Source organism: Zea mays, chromosome 5 (assembly GCF_902167145.1).
Source record: "Zea mays cultivar B73 chromosome 5, Zm-B73-REFERENCE-NAM-5.0, whole genome shotgun sequence".
Classification (NCBI taxonomy): domain Eukaryota; kingdom Viridiplantae; phylum Streptophyta; class Magnoliopsida; order Poales; family Poaceae; genus Zea; species Zea mays.
This window is the reverse complement of record NC_050100.1, coordinates 194,975,972-194,997,166: the sequence shown is the minus strand read 5'-3', so window position 1 is coordinate 194,997,166 and position 21,195 is coordinate 194,975,972. Positions and strand designations below refer to the sequence as shown.

At 45.7% G+C, this 21,195-nt stretch overlaps 1 protein-coding gene across 1 annotated transcript; it reads left to right on the top strand.

Annotated features, from left to right (window-relative positions):
- The first annotated feature begins 1,878 nt into the window (after nucleotides 1-1,878).
- LOC100857064 (probable WRKY transcription factor 51) lies at nucleotides 1,879-5,103 on the top strand. The gene is made up of 4 exons (XM_020537772.3): nucleotides 1,879-2,573; nucleotides 2,709-2,758; nucleotides 2,882-3,052; nucleotides 4,671-5,103. The coding sequence occupies exons 1-4, from the start codon at nucleotides 2,268-2,270 to the stop codon at nucleotides 4,837-4,839; spliced, it is 696 nt and encodes a 231-aa protein (XP_020393361.1). The 5' UTR covers nucleotides 1,879-2,267; the 3' UTR covers nucleotides 4,840-5,103.
- Nucleotides 5,104-21,195: the final 16,092 nt, after the last annotated feature.

Sequence of the window (21,195 nt, the reverse complement as noted above, 5' to 3'; positions counted from 1 at the left end):
GGCATGCCCAATCCTGACTCCACCCTCGTAGACTCATGGTCCTCTATAGTTGCACCTCAATCTAATGACTGACTACTATGTCCTCCTAGTGCAAAGTGACGCCTTGAATCTGTAAAGAAAGATATTAAATTCCCTCTTAAGTGTGAGGATCTGCCAAGTCCAAAACTTAAAAAGTTCTTCATTTTGTCTCCTAAGGGCTTCTGAAGAGCCATTGCACGAACACATGAGAGTCACCATCCTCTCTTTCATGACTCAACTTATATCTATTAAGTCCAAGTTCGCATTCTCAAACAATTGTTATAATGAGCTCTTAAACATGATCATTGATGTATTTTTGGCAAACCACAAGATGCCCAAATTCCAAAGACATGTACCAGTCAAGAAAGCATGTAGTCTTGTTGCGCCGAATGATATTTAGTTATACCTCGTGGTTTCATAAGGGACTAGATCCATCAAAGCTAGAGCAATTGACGAACCATAGATCTAGTCCTCTAGTTCCTCAAGGGTTTTGAATTGGTTGTAGGTCTAGGAAAAAACACAAAAAATAAGTTACATGTAGAGACTAGAGACATGGAGAGAGATAAATGAGATAGGAAAAAAAACTCGTATCGGTGAATCCGGAGCCCTAGTGTTGTTAGTGTCTGCTATCTAGCAAGGCTGATGACAAAGATGATACAGAGATAAAGGGGTAGACGAGATGAAGAGGACAAGGCTACATTGGAGGTCGAGGATTAGCAAGAGTAATGCCATGAGCCCTTGCCAATTAGTGGTGGCGGGGAGCAACACCCTACCTATCGGGTGGGGGCACGAAGATGATATCTCACAAGAGAGGTAGGTAGCTAGAGTGAGAGAGGAGATATAGAAGCAAGAGAGGAAATGAGTTATGGTTCCACGAGAAGGAGGGAGCAGGGGTACAACATCGTTATATACCTCTGCCTCCTAACCGGCAAATCAGCAATTGAGAGGAGAGGGGGACAGGGGCATCAACAGCAAGTGATACCAAGCGTCATGCTGCTTGTATGATAACTTTTTAGCATGTGCCATGTCGAGGTCGACATTACGTGCTGACGTGGTGGTCTAGACATGGTTGATGGTCCTATCAATATATCATGTTTTGCACAGAAACTAGGGGTCTTAGGTCGATCCATGCTTGAGCCGTGTTTTTTAGTGTCATATTATCTAGACTGCCGGGCCTGTTTTGCCAACTTCAGGGCAAATGGCACTATAATGGAAAGGTTAGAGAAATACTAATGCTTTTGTAGCGAAATAATGTGGTTCGTCAATTGCTCTGGCTTTGCTAGCTTTTGGGAGGATAGTTTTTCCACCTATGCAAGTTAAAGCGATAGAGCTAAATGGGTGGTCATTTTTTGGGAGGATAGGTGGAAAAGCTAGCAAAACCTGCTCTGAACACGTACCCAAGACGGTGATGATTCAAAGGAGATGCCGTATTGAAATGTGCGCACTACAGAGACACTGAAAACGAGTGAACCGGCCGGCCAGTGCATGATCTTTTTGCGAGGAGAGCATCCCTAGCTAAAAAGGACATGCAGATATGGGTCGATTGGGCAATCGATCGCAGGGCAGGGGGACAAAAGGTACAATCAGTGCTATTCCTGTATGCCAAACAATCGCTGAAATAGTATACGGGCCGCCTGAAAAGCCCTTGCCGGTTGAGGCGCCACTGAAGACGCAATTAGCTTGGAAAGCTGATCGAGACAGAAAAGCATATGCATATGCATGCAAGGAGCCAGCAACAGCCAAGGACTGAAACACACGGCCCAGTTAACGCAACGCAAGACGCAACAGCATTGCAGCGGGATTTTCCTTTGTATCAAACCCACGCATCTATGATACACTCCTAGCGAGATGAGATAGGTGAAAAAAAGAGAGGCATATCTCTGGCACCACATGAAAGCTGCAGATGAATTAGCTAGCACGACCTAGCTAGCTGGGGCCTGGGACAGGCCAACAGCTAGTACTGAAGCAAGTACTGTACACACGGCACAATCTGCGCTAGAGGCCCAGGGCTAGCTTAGCTTGCTCCGGTATCCATGGTCCTCGATCCTCAAGCGGCCATATAGCCCGCCCCACACCACCAACCACTAACCTACCTCAAAGCATCATCGTCGTCAACCTCAACCTTATCATGCACAGTTGACACCGAAAGGAGAGAGAGACCCATTCTATCCTGCTGCGAATTCTGTGCCCCGCCCGCCCAACCAAGAACCGCACTTGCATCGTCCAGATCGATCATCGCTAGCGCATATATGCAGGCATATATGGAGGGAGGCCAGTTGTTGGGGGCTTGCTGCCTTCCTGGCTTCCTTGTGCCGGATCACTACGCCGCCTTCCCTCTTCCTCTCCCGCTACAACTTCCTAGCCAGCCAAACGATAATAGGCTTTTCCAGATGCCGTTTGACCAGGAAGAAGCCGAGAACCATGGCGGGATGCTCTACTCCGACCAATGTGGACTATACCCGCTGCCGGCCTTCGGCAGCTGCTCTGCTGCCGCCGGCGCAACAGCGAAGCCTACTGCTGGTTTCATGCCCAGTACTATTGGCGCTGAGACGAAGGTGAGGTGAACTAGCTTGCTTGAAGGTTTTTCTGCATAATATACGATTAAGCTCGTAGTCCTACTACATATATGTCGACCGGCGTCCTAATTTCTTGCTTGTTCCTTATGAGACGTTTCTTTCTTCCGCATGCAGGTCTGCACCTCGCTGACTACTAAAGGTTGCAACGAGAGTAATAGCACATGGTATGCTCTCCCTCTCCCTCTCTCTCTCTCTCTCTGTAATGTTTCTTGAACTAAACCTTTGGCTATAGTCCGTTAGGGTTTGATGGTGTGTGTGGAAGCTAAGCGTGGCGTGTGATTGTGCAGGTGGAAGGGGTCAGCAGCTACGATAGCGGAGAGAGGGAAGATGAAGGTGAGGAGGAAGATGAGGGAACCGAGGTTTTGCTTCCAGACCAGAAGCGATGTGGATGTACTGGATGATGGCTACAAGTGGAGGAAGTACGGGCAGAAGGTTGTCAAGAACAGCCTCCATCCAAGGTATCGATCTGCAACCCACATCACATTCCATGAATTCGTGTCGTAGAGGTTGTTATCCATGAGACCATGACTAGCTCTACAAACTGTGCACACTCCGTGCCATGCTTAGCTTGCTTTTCTTTTGTTTGTTACGAATATGTGGAAGCTAGCAGAGACCGATTAACAAGTTAATCTTAGATGGTGAATGTGTTTAGGATCGGATCTAATAAGCAGTACACGCGTACCTTGCCTCTTGACAGATCCCCGATAAATTTACAATAAGGGGGTTAATGTAGCTAGTGTGTGGTGATCGATTAACAATAATAGATCCGGTAAACGTAACTTATTTACTTTGAGACACAGCTAGTAGTATGTTAACCAATCTCTAATTAACGAGTCTGTGTGCAGCGTGTGCTAGTTGCTGCTTTTGCAATTGCTTCCAGTTCATGTATCTATATAGCTAGTAGACCCCATGCATGAGGCATACATGAAACTCTAAAAAATGTGTAGCTAGACAAGTGGGAAGCTTGTATGTTTTCTTCACTCCCAAACGCATATGCTAGAATTCGAGTACATTTCATCTCTATTTTTGCAGAGTCATACTACTACAAATACTCCTATATATATAGGACCGTACGTAATGATCTCGTTTAACACGGTTACAAGTACATTTATTCTAATATAACAACTAGTACTAGTTCATAGTTTATTTCCTATTATTGAGCCTTCCAGTTTTCATTCTCCCCTAGAATTAATTTAAGTGGTATGAGACTTCTTAATTATATTGAGCATATAGCGAATTGTACAATGAGTGAAATTATTGCAAGAAGGCATACGTCGAAGAAGAAAACCAGAGTGGGAAAGGAATAAGATGTGCCGGTGCATATTAATGCCTGATCGAGTTAATTAGTACTACCTCAATTTTCTTTTATTTGACGCATGATAGTTTAATTTTACACTAGCAAATGTCAAATAAAAAAGATCGGAGGGAGTACTGAACCATATAGGCAGATCAGAAATTCAATCTTTCAGATCATGGTTTCCCATGCGTGGTTTACCGGCCGTAGAATACAGTAAGGGCTTGTTCGGTTATTCCTACGCCACATGGATTGGATGGGATTGGAAAATTTTAGTATACATTTTGACTTGGTATGGATTTAAACCCACCCAATCCCCTCTAATCCATATGGATTGAGATGAAACCGAACAAGCCCTAAACAGGACCAATGAAGTATGTGCACATGCGCGCGCGCGCACACACACACACAGGTGTATCAGAAGAACTATCCCAGTATAGCTTGTGTTTCTTCGAAGATCAGATGCACACATAAATATAGCTAGCTAGATCAGCTAATAGGTACATATACATCCCTCCCTATATACTAGCAATGGACTATCAGCTCTTCTTGTTAATTAGATGGTTATCCGTATCTAATGGGCTAACAACGACTAGCCAGCAGCCCTAATGATAATAATGTTTATACATGACAATGGCATACATTTCTTGATGTATAAACTATGTATCAGTTGGGAGAATAAAATCAGAAATATATGATAACCCAGCTGGGGTAAATGATCAAATATATCTATATATGGAAGGTAAAAATACTCATATCATGGATAAATAAATATCGTCCAGGAGCTATTTCCGGTGCACCCACAGCAACTGCCGCGTGAAGAAACGGGTGGAGCGGCTGTCGACGGACTGCCGCATGGTGATGACCACGTACGAGGGCCGCCACACGCACTCTCCCTGCAGCGACGACGCTTCCTCCGGCGACCACACCGATTGCTTCAGCTCCTTTTGATGAACCGTATCTGTTCTGTCGTCCCACGACCACGATAGATGTTGTTGGTGATCACGGTCTTCAATCTTGCCGAATGAATGACAGAGCGTGTGGTCGATGAACCCTAGCTAGTCATGCATGCGTAGTGTACTCATCATGTAATCCGATGTGATAGATGGTCCATCGTCCATCGGTGTAGGCGGTCATGTGTAGTGTTGTATCAAATAAAGCTACACTGCCTTTTGTTCACTTATATTAGCTGGTTTTATTTCTGTGTATGCTATATATCCTGCTCCAGTGTTTTTTGGTTGAAAATTGTATGACCTTCCAGTCCAGTGGTTACAGACGTACTCCGGCCGGCCAACAGCTAACCATGCTGTCCATGCATGCATTATGTATTTATGTATGTAGTTGTGTACACGTACGTTCATGGGTTCATGCACGCTAATGATTGCGGAGCAGGCCGGCGTCTGTTGCACTGACGACCGAAAACGAACACGGGCTCCCAAACAAAGCACCATCAATTCGGGTGTGGTTTTCTTCAGAGAGAGAGAGAGAGAGAGAGAGAGAGAGAGAGAGAGAGAGAGAGAAGAACGAGAAGACATGGCTGGTGTTAGCTAGTCAGCCTGATGGCTCTGCAGGGTCATGATATATAGGTGCAAGTGCACCCCCTGGCCTGGTCAGGTCCCCAGATATGGTCGCCGGAATCATTGCAAGATCAAGCGTGTGGCAGGCAGGCAGGGTGTGTGCATGGATATCAGCATCGTTGCAAGACAAGCTAGGCCCTAGTCGTCTCGTCTCTACCTTATTATTAGTCCATCTATCATAGTATAATTACAAAAGAAACCTAAGGTCAACAAATGACTGACGAATATGGAGCTCGATCAACTTTTGAAGGTATATATATATATATATATATATATATATATATATATATATATATATATATATATATATATATATATATATATATATATATATATATATATATATATATATATATATATATATATATATATATATATACGCCCTGAATTGAAAACGCACTAGTGCTAAGCAAGGCCCACTGCACGCGATAATGGCCGCAAGCGACCTGCGCTCGACCATGGCCGGCCATGGGAGCCGGCCGGTACGGTACGGTGGTCCCCTGCCTGCGCGCCAATCTGTCCCAAAGGTTGTAAGGTCAACTTCGCATGGATGGACTGGAACTGGATCGTGCAGATGCGAAGCGCGCGGCTGCGCTCCACCACCACTCCACACCATGCATGCAGGCACCAGCTCAACCCACCCCACAGCAGTTCTTGACGATTCCGGCAGCGCGGCCGCCGACACGGCTCCTCCACCTTGCCAGTCGCCTGTCGCACTCGCACCGGGGCCGCCGAACGCGGACTCCACGACGTGCGCGCACCGGTACTGTGTATTTGTGTTGCCCGCACCGGCCACCGGTGCAACAAACTCGTAGAGGACGAAGGCGCGGCCAGCACGGAGATGTGGACGTCGGCAGTTCGTTCAATCGTGGTGGCTTCGCGCTGAGCCCCGCGCGCTACAAGCCAACGCTACGCCTACACCCAACCCACGCGCGGAACGGCGTCCCGGGTGCTCGTGGGCTGCTCTTTGGTTAGGCCCGTGGGGCTGTGGATTTCCGCTGGGCCGTCTGGCTGCGGCCCGGATAGCCTTAACTTTTGACTGGGCCACATTTATACCATTTCAGACAATGACTTATAAACGCTAGCTTTAAACTTGTTTATATTTTTTAATAGAAAAAACTAGCTCTTGATCGAGAGGTACGCACATTTTGGGATCATTTAAGATTATTATCGTACTATAATTCATTATGGGTTGGAATTTCTTTCGGTCCCACAAATTCTTCCCTTTTTGAAATCAAACATAAAAAAAATGAATACATTAATAGCACAAGGGAGGGCCAATATTTTGTGATGCTTTTGTGTGTGGTATGGAATTGATCACTAAACTTGAATCAAGCATTGCATAGATAAGCTTCCTTTGTATGCATAGGTGGACGCGTCGAATAAATTAAACAGAGGTACTGCTTAGGAAGTTAGGAGTAATATTTTTTTATAACCAAAATCTATAGTTTAATGTGCTTTGAGCTAGGGTGGACTGTGCCCTACATCCCAATCTCCACCCCAACGTCCTCCGCTGCAAAGCCAACCGCTCGATTCATGGGTAGGAAACGAGAGAGAGGATGACAAAAGGAGAAAAAAGAGACTAATAGGTTGATCTAGGGGGATAAAATACTTGTAGTTCGATAACTCTTTCGACTCGGCTTAATTCGACTCGTTTTAGTTTTGTAGCGAGCTGAGCCAACACTTTAACTCGATGTTATAACAAGAAAGCTTGAGCCAAGTAGCGAGTAGCGAGCAGTAACTAGCGAGCAGCGAGCAGTCATTAGCATGTGGACGCCACAGCCCACATTGCTAAACTCACTTTTAGTGTATGTTTGGAAGCAAGAGATACAGTGGTGGGTCAGAGAGACTAAAATCTAAGGAAATTTTAGCCTTTTCAATCTTGTTTCTCCCAAACAAACTTTTACATCTTTAAGTGTTAGAAGGGAGAGGATTAAATCTCTTTCTGTTAAAATTGAATAGGAAGAAATTTAATCCCCTTAATCTCCTCTTATTCCTATGTAACCGAACAAAGTTTTTGTGTTTTAAAATCCAACAAATAATAAATACACCACATTCCTTCTCAACCAAAGAACAAATAGAATTGTTCCGTCTCTAAAAACTGAGACAGAACATCTCTTTCCATGCTGTCTTCCAATAGAGAATTTGACAGGGACCGCGCGCTGCCCTGCTCTGCGACCGCTCAAACATAAGGTGCTGTTTACTATTTTGCTACGCAATCTCTGTCGAGCGAAAGCAGCTAATTTGTTCGCGTACTGATGACAGTACAATGTACAGAAGAAAAAATAAAAACACGTGTGGGACGCGCGAGAGAGACTGCATGCAGAAGTGGTTGCAATGGCAAACCTCAATCTATCAGCCCTCCTTGATCACACATGCTTACATGGAACGAGGAACACGCACTAGTTACAGTAACGATAGATATCGTTTACCGGCCAAATCAGGGTATCAACCGTAGTCAGCTAGCTGTTGGATACGCGTCTCATGATCCAGCATTTATTCTTTCAATATCATTATGTGTATTCTCCTTTGGTCTATGCATATTGTGTTTGGCATTCAACGTCCTAGGTACTGAAACCATTTTGTTTAATGATGGATTGAAAATGGGAGAGGTGTAAACATAATATAATGTCATTCACAATAGCATCATATTCTTTGTTGGCTCACAAAGAACGAGAACGACTCAATGTTTACAGATATCTTCCACATTTTTTTTTTGCTGGTAGTCATTAGGAAGACATATTATCTCCGTTTCTTTAGCATTGTAATTCCTCCCAATGCAAGGAGCGGATAACAGATGCATGCCATCTGATAGAATTGAGGGTTATGCCCGTGTTCTAAGCCTACGGATTGACGGTAAGGATTGATGTCTTCTATAGAGCATGTCGAAGAGAAAACTCCGGCAGAGTAGCGGAGTGCATCAGTCTAATCCTAAGAACAGAGGACAGCCTAGGGTTCGGTTGCTGATACGGACGAACACAAGAATACATAGGGTTTAAATTGGTTCGGGCTGTTGTAGTATAATATTTTACTCCACTTGTTAGTTGTATTACTAAGAGCTTGAGAAAGGCTAAGATTGGTTGAAGATGCCTCCGCCTCTGGATGGGCTCGAGTCCGGTCATCTCAGGGGAGTGAGCATGTCTGAGTAGCATGTGTGCCCTCTCTTTTATAGCCCAAGGGGGGCAAGTACATGAGCGGTGAGGAGCTATGTCACACCCAGATTTAAAGGATAAAGCCGGATGCGTCTCATATGTGCGTCAAAGAAGAACATCAAATATAATAACAAATTGTATAGAGATAAATGTCACAAGTATCATTATTACATATCGGAAGTCTTACAAAAACCGGAGACTTTTGTGAGCCCTTTAATTTATTTTCTCTCCTATTGGTACAAGAAATATGAGTGAAGATTATACCAATTTGGAGAGTGATGCGGAGTGATGGCGAATGGTAAATGATACCGTGAGAGTGGAGTGGAAGCCTTGTCTTCGCCGAAGAACTCCATTTCCCTTTCAATCTATGACTTAGCATAAAAATACACTTTAAAACACATTAGTCGTAGTCATAAAAGAGATATGATCAAAGGTATACAAATGAGCTATATGTGCAATGTTTCAATCAAAGTTCCGAGAATCAAGTATATTTACCTCATTCCTAAGTTTGCTAAAGGTTTTCTCATCTAATGGCTTAGTAAAGATATCGGCTAATTGTTCTTTGGTGCTAACATAAGCAATCTCGATATCCCCCTTTGTTGGTGATCCCTCAAAAAGTGATACCGAATGTCTATGTGCTTAGTGCAGCTGTGTTCAACGGGATTATCCGCCATGTGGATTGCACTCTCATTATCACATAGGAGAGGGACTTTGCTCAATTTGTAGCCATAGTCCCTGAGGGTTTGCCTCATCCAAAATAATTGCGCACAACAATGACCTACGACAATATACTCAGCTTCGGTGGTAGAAAGAGCTACTGAGTTTTGTTTCTTTGAAGTCCAAGACACCAGGGATCTCCCCAGAAACTGACAAATCTCTGATGTGCTCTTTCTATCAATTTTACACCCTGCCCAATCGGCATCGGAATATCCTATTAAATCAAAGGTGGATCCCTTGGGGTACCAAAATCCAAACTTAGGAGTGTAAACTAAATATCTCATGATTCTCTTCACAGCCCTAAGATAAACTTCATTAGGATCGGCTTGGAACCTTGCACACATGCATATGGAAAGCATAATATCCAGTCGAGATGCACATAAATAGAGTAAAGATTCTATCATCGACCGGTATACCTTTTGATCTATGGATTTACCTCCCGTCCCGTGTCGAGGTCGAGATGCCCATTTGTTCCCATGGGTGTCTTGATGGGCTTGGCATCCTTCATTTCAAACTTGTTAAGTATGTCTTGAATGTACTTTGTTGGACTGATGAAGGTGCCGTCTTGGAGTTGTTTGACTTGAAATCCTAAGAAATATTTTAACTCCCCCATCATAGATGTTGGGGACTTGTTCTCAAGTGCTATGAATTAAGAACAAGGCAACATAAAATGTTAAATGTTAATGTCCTTCGTCCGCTGAAGCATTATTTCCTCGAGGATTTAATGAACTTCGGACGAAGGTTATGACGGGACAATTACGAAGGTTGAATCTTCGTAATTCAACTCTCAAAGATTACATAAAGTAATGCGAGATATAAAGCATTAAAGACAAGTAAATTATAAGTAAACAACATCATTTTTATATATTAAATAAACTTGATGTATTCAAATATTAGGTACATTTATACCTCTGCCTTGGCAAAGAATAATTTCCGAGTGATGCAATTGCAATTACAGGAATGCGTGAACAGTAAAGGAATACTGTTCATTATTTATAGGCACAGGACACAACCTGTGAGGAATTATAATCATGCCCCTCATGAAAGTTTACAACATTGACTCAGACCTTTATGGAATAAAAGGTCATTCTATCTTTAAGTCGGTTCGACCCTTCATCTTCAGATATGTAGTAATGCCGAAGCTTCATGAATGGTACCTTCAACGTCATGTACGAGCAGCTTCAGCCGAAGCTGTCTCTTTCTGCAGGACCTTTGGCGACGAAGCATGGTCCCAACAGTAGCCCCTTCGCGGTGCTAGATCGTTTTTCGTAACGAGCTTGATCCATGAAAAAAAGTCTCTTAGGCTTCAGAAAGCCGAAGGTCCGAAAAACACCTTCCCTGAGCTCGTTGTCGAGAAACGATACAGCTTCCGAGCGCGTAGCGGTCCCACCCTGCAGGTTTACTATTTGGTCTCTGCGGCCCACCGCGCAGCGGGTGTGAGCAGCTGTTTGCCTGGTGTAAAAATCCTGACGATTCACCTTCTTACCTGCAGTACTATATAAACAGACGGGTAGGTATGAAGTTACCACATCATTCATTGCTATTGCACTGTTTTGCTGCCAAAATTTTTAACCATAGCCGAAGCTTGACTCTCGCAATCAGACGAAGCTCCAGTTTAGAGCCTACTTCGTCAGAAGAAAAAGCTTCGGGAGAAGAAGTTATTTGTGGCGGAACTGCCCGAATTATTCCAACTTAAGTGCCCAAGTCCCGCCTTAGAGGCTAGACCACACTTAAATGGGAATAACCCGTCAATCCCTCGGATCTAGTCCGACACGGCCACTGACAGGATCAAGTACCACAATCTCACTCGAAGGTGAGTCACAGAGCAAATACAATAAAGCATAAAACCATGCATGTCAGAGTATTAGATTATTACATCACCATCATCATCATCGAAGTTTTGCAAAAGTAACCATCATTGTTTGAAGTGCAGCGGAATAAAACTAACGGTAATTAAAACAGAGAGATGGGGAAGCCTGTCCCCTCACTCCTCATGCTCCTCCTCAGCCGAGGCAGGGTCCCACTCGACAGTCCAACCCGGTGGCAGGGTGGTCGGCCAAGTTATCCCAGCAACCATCTCCTCCAGAGAACCTGTAAAAAATTATGCCACAAGCAAGGCTGAGTATACTAATACTCAGCTAGACTTACCCGGTGTGAGGAGTCTACTCCTCTACCTCTAGACATGCAGCTATTGGGCTGTGGGGTTTGGTTGCCAAAAGCACTAGCTGAGTTTCTAAATCAAGATTTTAACTTAATCAAAGTTAAGTGTGACTCTCTTAAGGCTAAAAGTGAACTATCTACTCATACATGGTAGCAAGCATTATTAACAATCAACATCTTATCTCAACTCATCATACTTCCACTTATTACTCAATGTAGCAGCATGGATCAAGCAGTCTCATTAACTGCGAGAAGCAGACGATTCGAATCGAGTTTTTTTATCCTTGCAAGGTAAACCTAAACACACGACATGCAGGGGCACTCCGTCCCCACACATATCAACCGTCCCCATCGATTCCCTGGCAACAGATCAGGGCTCACCGCCTTGGCGTACAATGCCCCACTGACCCCGACTGGCCGTCGTGCAGTGGCCGCACTTGTACCCACCATAACCGGAATGGGAGACCTCGTCTCAGGTCGCGTGAGGGGATATGTCTGCGGGCAGGTTCACTCAGGTACTAGGCTTACCGATTTACCATATTTCTCGGTATGTGTTTAGTACGTTCAAACGCTTGACTCACGGTACCACACCTTAATCCTTATTCAACTTTTATCCCGTGGACAACCAATCCCCATGGATTGTTGTCACACACCAGCATCAATATGATATGAAAGTGGGTACAATCAATGTCCTGACCTCGCGCGAGCGCTAGAAAAATCACTCGACTTCTACCGAGATTCTACTTTATAAAGCAGCTACTCGACTTAGCATACTAGTATTCATCTCAATAGGATTCCTGAGATCATGCAACTAGGGTTTCAAGAAATTCCTACACTTAAGTGCACAATCAAACCTACAATCATTAAGTGAAGTAAAATAGCATAAATAACAGGTTATGCATAAAACCGGGGCTTGCCTTCCAAAGCAGTGGCAGGCAGGTCCTCTGGTGCTGGCTCTGGTGCTGGATCTGGGGCTACCTCCTGAGCAGCTCCTTGCTCCGGCACGAGGATGTACTCTCCGTCAGCAAGATTACAGTCTATCGAAATGCAATGAACATGTATGTCATGATTATGCATGATTTAATAACATTATGTAAAAGAAACTAAGTTGAGAAGTAACTTAAGGTTTTCTTAGTTGTGCGGGGCTTCTAGTGGTACATAGATAGACTTATTACTCTTTGGACTTAGGTTTTCCTTTAGGACAACAATATTGGTTTGGTATTGCTTTGATATATTTTTGTGGACAGCAAATAAAGTTTTTAGGGACAACCTTTATTCATATCTTTTATTTCTCTTCCCTTAATTTCCATTTAGGTTTTCTAGGTTAGATTTGAACTACAACAGGGTTTTAATAATTTCCAAAAATTCTATAAAAATTACAGTGGGTTGTTACTGGCTATTTTAGCTTGTTTTAAGAATTTGAGGCTTAAGGTATAAAAGTTAGGCCTTAAACAAAAATAACAAAAGTTAGGCAAAAAGGGGCACTTTACACTACACCTCCTAGTTAGGGGTAGGCTCTGTCCTAAGGGTTATTTTTGTTGACATCCTCTGGTGATAATAGGTCTTTGTGCTAAAAATCACAGGAAACTAAAGGGTGGTTAATTAGCTATGATTTTCCCAATTTTAATGTCAAAAAGGCACTTTCTACTACCTTATTATTTGAAAAATGTCAAACAGCAGATTTCATATTTTTCTTAGGTTCTTTCTGATAAAACAATAGTTATCCCAAGGGTGGGGGTGTTTTCACCTTGGGGTTATTTTTGTGGAGTTTTTCTAAGTTATCCTTGTTTTATTAATTTAAAAGAGATCTTAATCATTTTACACTAAAACAAGGTATGATATATTTTTCTAGTGAACTACATTAACTAAGTATCTTAACAAAAATAGGGGTGCCCTCTGGTTCAATATTTGTGTCACCTTTCCTATTTTTCTTAAACTTAAGCATATTTGGAATAAGGGGTTTAAAACTAACTTAATGTGATGGACAGAGGGGTTTAACATTTTTAAACAGGTTAGTAGGTGAATAATAACTCTTCTAAATTTTTCCAACCTTAGTCAAATAGCCTAACTATTTTTCTTACTATTATTTAGCTTTTGGCCAAAGTTAACATTAAATCAGAACTTTTAAGTTTTCCACAGCACCAAGGGGTTTTATATTTTTCCTAAATAGGTTACATGATTTAGAGTCTGGCAAAATTGGTTTGACCAAAATTGGATAAACCAAACAGAAGTTATGGGTTTTAAAAGTTTTTGTTTGAATTTAAATTAGGTTTTAGTTAAGTTTTCCTGGAAAAACAGTTTGCGCCGAGGCCCCTGGGTTTAAAACAATTCAAACCTCGCAGATCTACCCTTAAGGCACTATTCACTTGAGTCTCTGACCTTTCACTTAACCCCTGGGTTTCTCTCCCTCTCACCCGCAGTCCCTCCCTCAACTGAAACAGTAGCCGCGGAAAAAGAAAGGGCGGCGCGGCTTACCGGCGGCGAGGGAGTTCCGGCGAAGTGTAGGGTTGGCTCGGGGAGGGTCTGGCGATCACGTCGAGGTACGGCTCGTCGTCGGGGATGGCCGGAATCGCCCGGTCCACGTGAGCAGGCGGGCGAGCTCGTCGGCGGCGTGTGCTCCGGCCTAACCACGGCGGCATAGTTCAATCCAAGGGCATAGGGAGCTTCGTGGAGGTCTAAGGAGTCTAACCGTGCAAGGAATCGAAGAGAGGTGCACGGTGTACCTCGGTCCACGGTTGCCGGCGGTCGGTTGAAGTCCGGTGACCTTGGGCCGGCCTCTCCGGTGAAGCAGAGCCCGATTCCTCGCTCGGGGAGCTTCACGGAGACGTGCACAATCTTCTCCGAGGGCTGGACGGGGTTGGGAATGGCTGGGCTGGCCGGCCTACGGCGGCAGGGGCTCGGGTGGCCGCGGGCGCGTCGCGTATGGGCAAACGGCGGCGAACTGAGCTCCGGTGAGGCTTGAGCGCGTGCGGAGGGGTACGGCCGAGGCTCCTGGGCGTTTTATAGCCGCGGACGCGAACCAGGGCGCTGGCTCGGCTTGGGCGCGGCGCGGGCGCGCGCGGGCGTGCTCTGGCGCGGCAGACGGCGTCGAACACGTGGTGGTTTGTTTCTTCCAGTGTTCAAATGTCGCCAGAGGTCGCATACGTGCGAATCTTTGCAAAAGTCCGTCGCAGACCTCTTCCTGGCACCTAGGGCTGTCACTCGACTGTGAGACGCCGGGGCAGATACGGCCTAGGGAGGAAGATCTTCGAGTGCCAAAACAGGTGTGTCATACTGAGCATAACACGACAAAAGCCATGCCATGGCATGTCAAACGTCCGCGTCTCGAGCTCAACTTTTTCCAGTGGGTGCCCTAAGTGGTATTGCACATTTTTGGTATAGAACCCAAGTGGTTTTGGCGCCAATTTTGAAGTGAACACGGTTGATCTTTGATTTAGGGCTAAAATGGGACTTAGGGGGAATTAGAGAGCTCTAGCTCTCTCTCCACTTGGAGATTTGAAATGGGGTTTCCCTAGGGGCCTTTTTGCAATTATTCCCCTCCCTAATTGATGGTTATAATGTTGCTTAGGGTTTGGGTAAAGATTACCCATGCTTTGCACATTTGCTCACTCTCTTTCCCCTCTTATCCATGGTTTTGGGAGATAGGGTTTAAGAGAGGCCTAGGGTTCTTTCTCCCTCTCCCAAGGTGATAGTTGCACACAATTAGGGTAAAGCCTTTGGTCATTCCCAACTCTTGGTAAAAACTTAGTTTCCAAAGCCCCTTATACTTTTGCTCCTTAAGTTCTTCCTCATGTGATCATAGTCTTGAGTGCCAAGGTGTGTTCCAGCCATGGCAACACCTGGGGTGTTACAGCCCTCCCCCCTTAAAGGAATCTCGTCCCGAGATTTTAGGTAGAGTCCCTTGGAGGGTGCTGGAAGGTGTGTTGGTGCTACTCTTGCTTTATACTCAAGTTTCTCTTGTTAACTGCTCTTCGAATGTCATTCTCTTTGCAACTTCAGAAGGAAGCCCTTCTTAAGTTAAATCCACAACTTAGACTATCCTTATTATCTAAGTTTCTCTTATAATTGGATTCAAAGGGCAGGTGGGGGGTTTCTGGGGTTACATACCGACTCCTTTGGGTAGAAAGTCGGGGAAGCGAGAGCGTAGAAAATCCTCAGTCTCCCATGTAGCTTCTTCTGCTGAATGGTGACTCCACTGAACCTTATACATTCTGACCGACCTTGCCCGAGTTGATCTCTCTTTTTGATCTAACACCTTGACGGGGTACTCTTGATAGGACAAGTCTGGTTCTATCTCAATGTCTGGTTCCGGGAGTACTTCAGTGGGTAGACGAACGCATTTCCGCAGCTGAGATACATGGAACACATTATGAACTGCCGACATGTGAGGTGGCAATTCCACTTGATAGGCTACGGGTCCACAAGCCTCCTTGATCTCGTAGGGTCCAATATAGCGAGGAGCTAACTTGCCCTTGATCCCGAATCTCTGAACACCCTTGGTGGGTGATACCTTAAGATAGACATGATCTCCCACCTCAAACTGTAGAGGCTTCCGCCTCTTATCGTGATAGCTCCTTTGCCTGGCCTGAGCAGCTTCCAAGTTCTTGGTAATGACCCTGACCTTTGCCTCTGCTTCGAGTACTAAGTCTGGCCCAAAAATTTCCCTTTCTCCTGCTTGAGACCAATTCAGTGGGGTCCTACACCTTCTCCCATACAATGCCTCAAAAGGTGCCATCTTCAGACTGGATTGATAGCTATTGTTGTAAGAGAATTCTGCCAAAGACAGACACTTATCCCAATCCTTTCCATAATGTAGTGCACAGGCTCGCAACATATCTTCCAAAATCTGATTCACCCTTTCTGTCTGCCCATCGGTTTGGGGGTGGTATGCTGAGCTTCGGATGACATGGGTCCCAAGTGACTCTTGCAATTGCTCCCAAAATCGTGCCACAAAAGGTGCTCCTCTATCAGATACAATGGTCTTGGGAATACCATGCAACCTTACTATCTGATCAATATAAATCTCAGCGTACTTCTCTGCCCTGTGGGTGGTATGCACTGGCAAGAAATGAGCAGTCTTGGTCAACCTGTCCACGATAACCCAAATAGAATCATGGTGCCTGGAGGTATTGGGTAATCCCACTATAAAGTCCATGCAAATGTCCTCCCATTTCCAAGATGGTATGGGAAGGGGTTGCAAAGGGCCTGTTGTCTTCAAGTGACTAGCCTTTATCCTCTGGCAAGTATCACACTCGGATATGTACTTGGCAATTTCTCTTTTCATTCTAGTCCACCAATATAGAGATCTGAGATCATGGTACATCTTGTTGCTACCAGGGTGCATGGAGAATTTGGAAAGGTGAGCTTCGTCCAGTATCTTCTTTCTAAGCTCAGGGTCCTTAGGAACAACCAATCGATCTCCAAACCATAGGATTTCCTTGCTGTCCTGCCGGAAACACTTGTATTTCTCTGCCTTTTGCTTGATCATATCCTTGATAACCTGAACACCCTTATCCTCAACTTGAGCCCTTATGATCTGCTCCTGCAACGTGGGTTCTACCGAGATATAACTTAGGTCACCTGAAGAAACAACTTCCAGGTTTAATCTGCACAACTCATCACACAGGGTGGTCATTCCTACATCCATGCTCATACAATTACACTGGGCCTTTCTGCTCAAGGCATCTGCCACAACATTGGCCTTACCAGGGTGGTAATGCACCTCCAGATCATAGTCCTTGATCAACTCTAACCATCTCCTTTGCCTCATGTTCAGATCTGCCTGAGTGAAGATGTATTTGAGGCTCTTGTGATTGGTGTAGATGTTACAGTGAGCTCCCATCAGGTAGTGCCTCCAAATCTTAAGAGCATGAACTACAGCTGCCAACTCTAGATCATGTGTAGGGTAGTTCTGCTCATGGGGCCTGAGTGCCCGGGAAGCATAAGCAATCACTCTGTTCTCTTGCATCAAGACACATCCCAAACCAGTACCAGAAGCATCACAATAAACTTCAAATGGCTTGGTGTTGTCAGGCTGAGCTAGCACTGGGGCTGTTGTCAAATGTTGCCTTAAGGTATGGAAGGCATCCTCACACTTTTGACTCCACTCAAATTTGACTCCCTTCTTCAACAGTTCAGTCATTGGTTTGGCAATTCTGGAGAAATCCGGAATAAACCGCCGATAATACCCTGCCAATCCCAGAAAACTCCGAATCTGCTTCACTGTAGTCGGGGGTTTCCAATCCATCACCTCCTGCACCTTCTCAGGATCAACTGATACCCCATCTTGAGAAATTGTATGACCCAAGAATTTGATTTCCTTCAGCCAGAACTCACACTTACTCAGCTTAGCATACAACTGATGATCACGCAGTCTCTGAAGTACAGTATGTAAGTGTTTGGTGTGCTCGGCTTCGTTCTTGGAATAAATCAGTATATCATCAATGAAAACGACCACAAACTTGTCTAACTCTGGCATGAATACTGAGTTCATCAAGTACATAAAATAAGCCGGGGCATTGGTCAGCCCAAAAGACATCACCAGAAACTCATACAGTCCATATCTGGTAGAGAAAGCTGTCTTGGGAATATCACTAGCACGGATCTTTATTTGATGGTATCCTGAGCGAAGGTCTATCTTGGAGAATACCTTGGCTCCAACCAACTGATCAAACAGAACATCAATGCGAGGCAACGGGTATTTGTTCTTTATGGTCACCGCATTGAGAGGGCGGTAGTCAACACACATCCTCAAACTCTCATCCTTTTTCTTCACAAATAATGCTGGACATCCCCATGGTGAAGTGCTTGGACGAATAAATCCCTTGTCCAACAACTCTTGCAGTTGCTTCTTCAATTCTGCCAATTCCGCGGGAGGCATCCGATAGGGTCTCTTGGAGATCGGAGCAGTCCCGGGTTGCAACTCAATTGCGAACTCAATGTCTCGGTCAGGTGGCATCCCTGGTAATTCTTCCGGAAACACATCCGGGTAGTCACAGACTACTGGGATCTTTTCCACCGGGGAGTCTAACATAACAAAGGCACAGGATCGGGTACAACCCTGATCAGGCAAATATAGTGTGGTTCCACCACAAGTTGGGGAGTGCACCTTAATGGCTCTAGCTGCAATGTCCATCACAGCCTGGTTTCTGGTTAACCAGTCAGTTCCCAATATAATATCCACACTCTCCAAACCCAAAATGAGAAGGTTGGTCTTAATTATCAGACTACCAAACCTTATAGGCACATTCTTGTTAACTTGATAGGTGGCAACCCTGCCTCCTGGGGTTGAAATTGTAATACCTCCATTGGTGTGGTGAAAAGGCAATTGGCATTTGGCACTAAACTTGGCACTGATAAAACTATGCGATGCACCCGAATCAAATAAAATAATAGCAGGGAAATTTAATACTGTAAAGATACCAGTCATGACGGGTGCTCCCTCTGGAATGTCTGCCATGGTGGTGAAGTTCAGCCTGCCCTGCCTCACTTGCACCTTCTGTCTCTTGCCTTGGTTCTGATTGACATTCTGCCCCTGCCTCTGCTGGTTCCTGGGGCAATTCTTGGCATAATGCCCAGTGTTGCCACAAGTGAAACATCTGTTGTCATTGGCCTGGCGGTACTGCTGCTGCTGATTATTCCGCTGTGTTGGAAACTGGTTGCGGTTGGGTGCCTGCTGCTGCTGCTGCTGAGGTCGAATTACCCATCGCCCTTGCTGCTGCTGGGGTCCCCTGCCCTGGGTGTCGGACACAATCCGGAAACGCTGTGGCTGAGCTGAGGGTCCTGCCACAGGGGTCTTCCTCTTTTTCTCGGCCTGCCTGGCGGTAATGCAGTCCTCTTGGGAGATGGCCATGTTTACCAACTCATTGTAGCTGTTGGCCCTGACGGTGTTGAGACGATCCCGGAGCTTAGTGCTGAGCCCCCTTCTGAATCTATCCCTCTTCTTCTCATCTGTATCTGCATGGTACCCCGCATACTGGCACAAGTCATTAAAGGCCTGGGCATATTGCAACACTGTCCTGTTGCCCTGAGTGAGTGCCAAGAACTCATTGAGTTTCCTGTCCATGATCCCGGCTGGTATATGGTGTCCTCTAAAAGCTGCCTTAAACTCCCTCCACTCCACCTCTCGGTCCTCTGGCTGCATAGCAAGAAAATGATCCCACCAAGTCCTTGCAGGTCCGCGAAGCTGCTGGGTGGCGAACCTGACTTTGGTGACCTCTGAGCAAACTCCATGGAGCAGTGGGAATTTGGATTCCACCACTCGCAGCCATACATCTGCATCAAGTGGGTCCTCCGCCCTTGTGAATAGTGGAGGCTGGGTGCTGAGGAATTCCTGATAGGTGGCCGCCGCGGGGTGACGCTGGTGGTCTCCACCACCATAATGCTGGGGTGGTGGCTGACGTTGAGCCAGCTGCCTCAGAATCTCATTCTGCTGAGCCATGAGCTCCTGCAGAGTGGGAGGTGGGGGTGGTGGTGGAACGTGCTCGTTCTGGCCACGACGCTGCCTCCCGGCCATCTGAAAAATCACATACTTTCTTAACACCACAGTTCCAATTTCAAGATTTCTACACGGGGAAAAAGTTAAAAACAGCATGAAAGATCTATCGTCAACAAAAGGGATTCCTTAAGAGGCATAAATTCTTCCTTCCAAGATTAAGCTAATAGTAGCATCCATCCATCAAGCTCCCAAGAGAGTTTAATATGATTACATCAAATTGTTCCAAAATGACTCAACTCTACCTAGCCTAGTACCCTAAGGGTGCAAAAGCTAAGCTAACGGCGAGGAGTCCGACTGCCCATCTTCTAAGCCTACCCTGGACACCTAGTGAGCGAACGATGCAACACTTGACTCGGGGGAAGGTGGTCTTCCCGAGCCAGCAGTGTCCACACTGGAGGCAGGCTCATCTCCTCCCTCAATGTCGACGTCCTCGTCGTCCTCCTGGTCCTGGATCTCCTGGTGGTGCATGTCCAGGTGCTCATTTGCTTCTGCCAGCTGCTGCTGAGTGTTGAGGAGCTGATCCTCTAGGACCTCAATGGTGTTCTCCCGGGTGCCCACTAACTCTTCCAACTCATGAATCTCACCAGACAGCTGCTCCACTTGCAAATCTTTCTCTACCATTTCTTGAGACAAGTCGACCACAAGCTCCTCTCGGTTATCCAACGTGATCTTGGTGGCCTCCAGCAGTGCCATCAGATGGGACATGGCCTCACCGCGCATCACCTGTAGACGGTACAGAGCATTCATGCACCGTACTGTCAAGTGCGCAGTCTGTCCTGGGTAGATGGCCCAGATGTCCTTGGCATGCTCCACCCGATCCTTCCACATTGGGTCGTCCTCCTTTTCAGCGGGGAACAAGCCAATGGGATGGGTAGCCAGCTCCAAGGGATGAAATCCGCAGAAAGTAGTCAATCCGTGCAGTGCGATCGCCTCGATCGTGTCCTCTGCCCGGTACCCGAAAGACTCTGAGTCCAAGGAGCGCCAGCCTGGCTGCAGGGGATGAGGCTCCAAGGTCATCCTCACCCTACAGCGGGGCACTCGGTGCTTCTCGAACTGCTGCACCGCGTACTGAGGGGGTGTCGTGTATCCAGCCCCCTGAAGTACCTCCCACAGAATGCGGGGAAAACCCTCTCGTGCAAGTCCGTCCGTGTGGGTCAGTGCATTTCCGTCATCGGAGGATCCATGGGAAGTCATCTGTGTACGG

What these genes read in the sequence shown, in the direction of transcription:
- LOC100857064 (XM_020537772.3), top strand. Translation starts at nt 2,268, where the DNA reads ATGCAGGCATATATGGAGGGAGGCCAGTTGTTGGGGGCTTGCTGCCTT. An exon ending in CTATTGGCGCTGAGACGAAG is followed by an intron (nt 2,574 to 2,708) that starts GTGAGGTGAACT and finishes TTCCGCATGCAG; the next exon opens with GTCTGCACCTCGCTGACTAC. An exon ending in AACGAGAGTAATAGCACATG is followed by an intron (nt 2,759 to 2,881) that starts GTATGCTCTCCC and finishes GTGATTGTGCAG; the next exon opens with GTGGAAGGGGTCAGCAGCTA.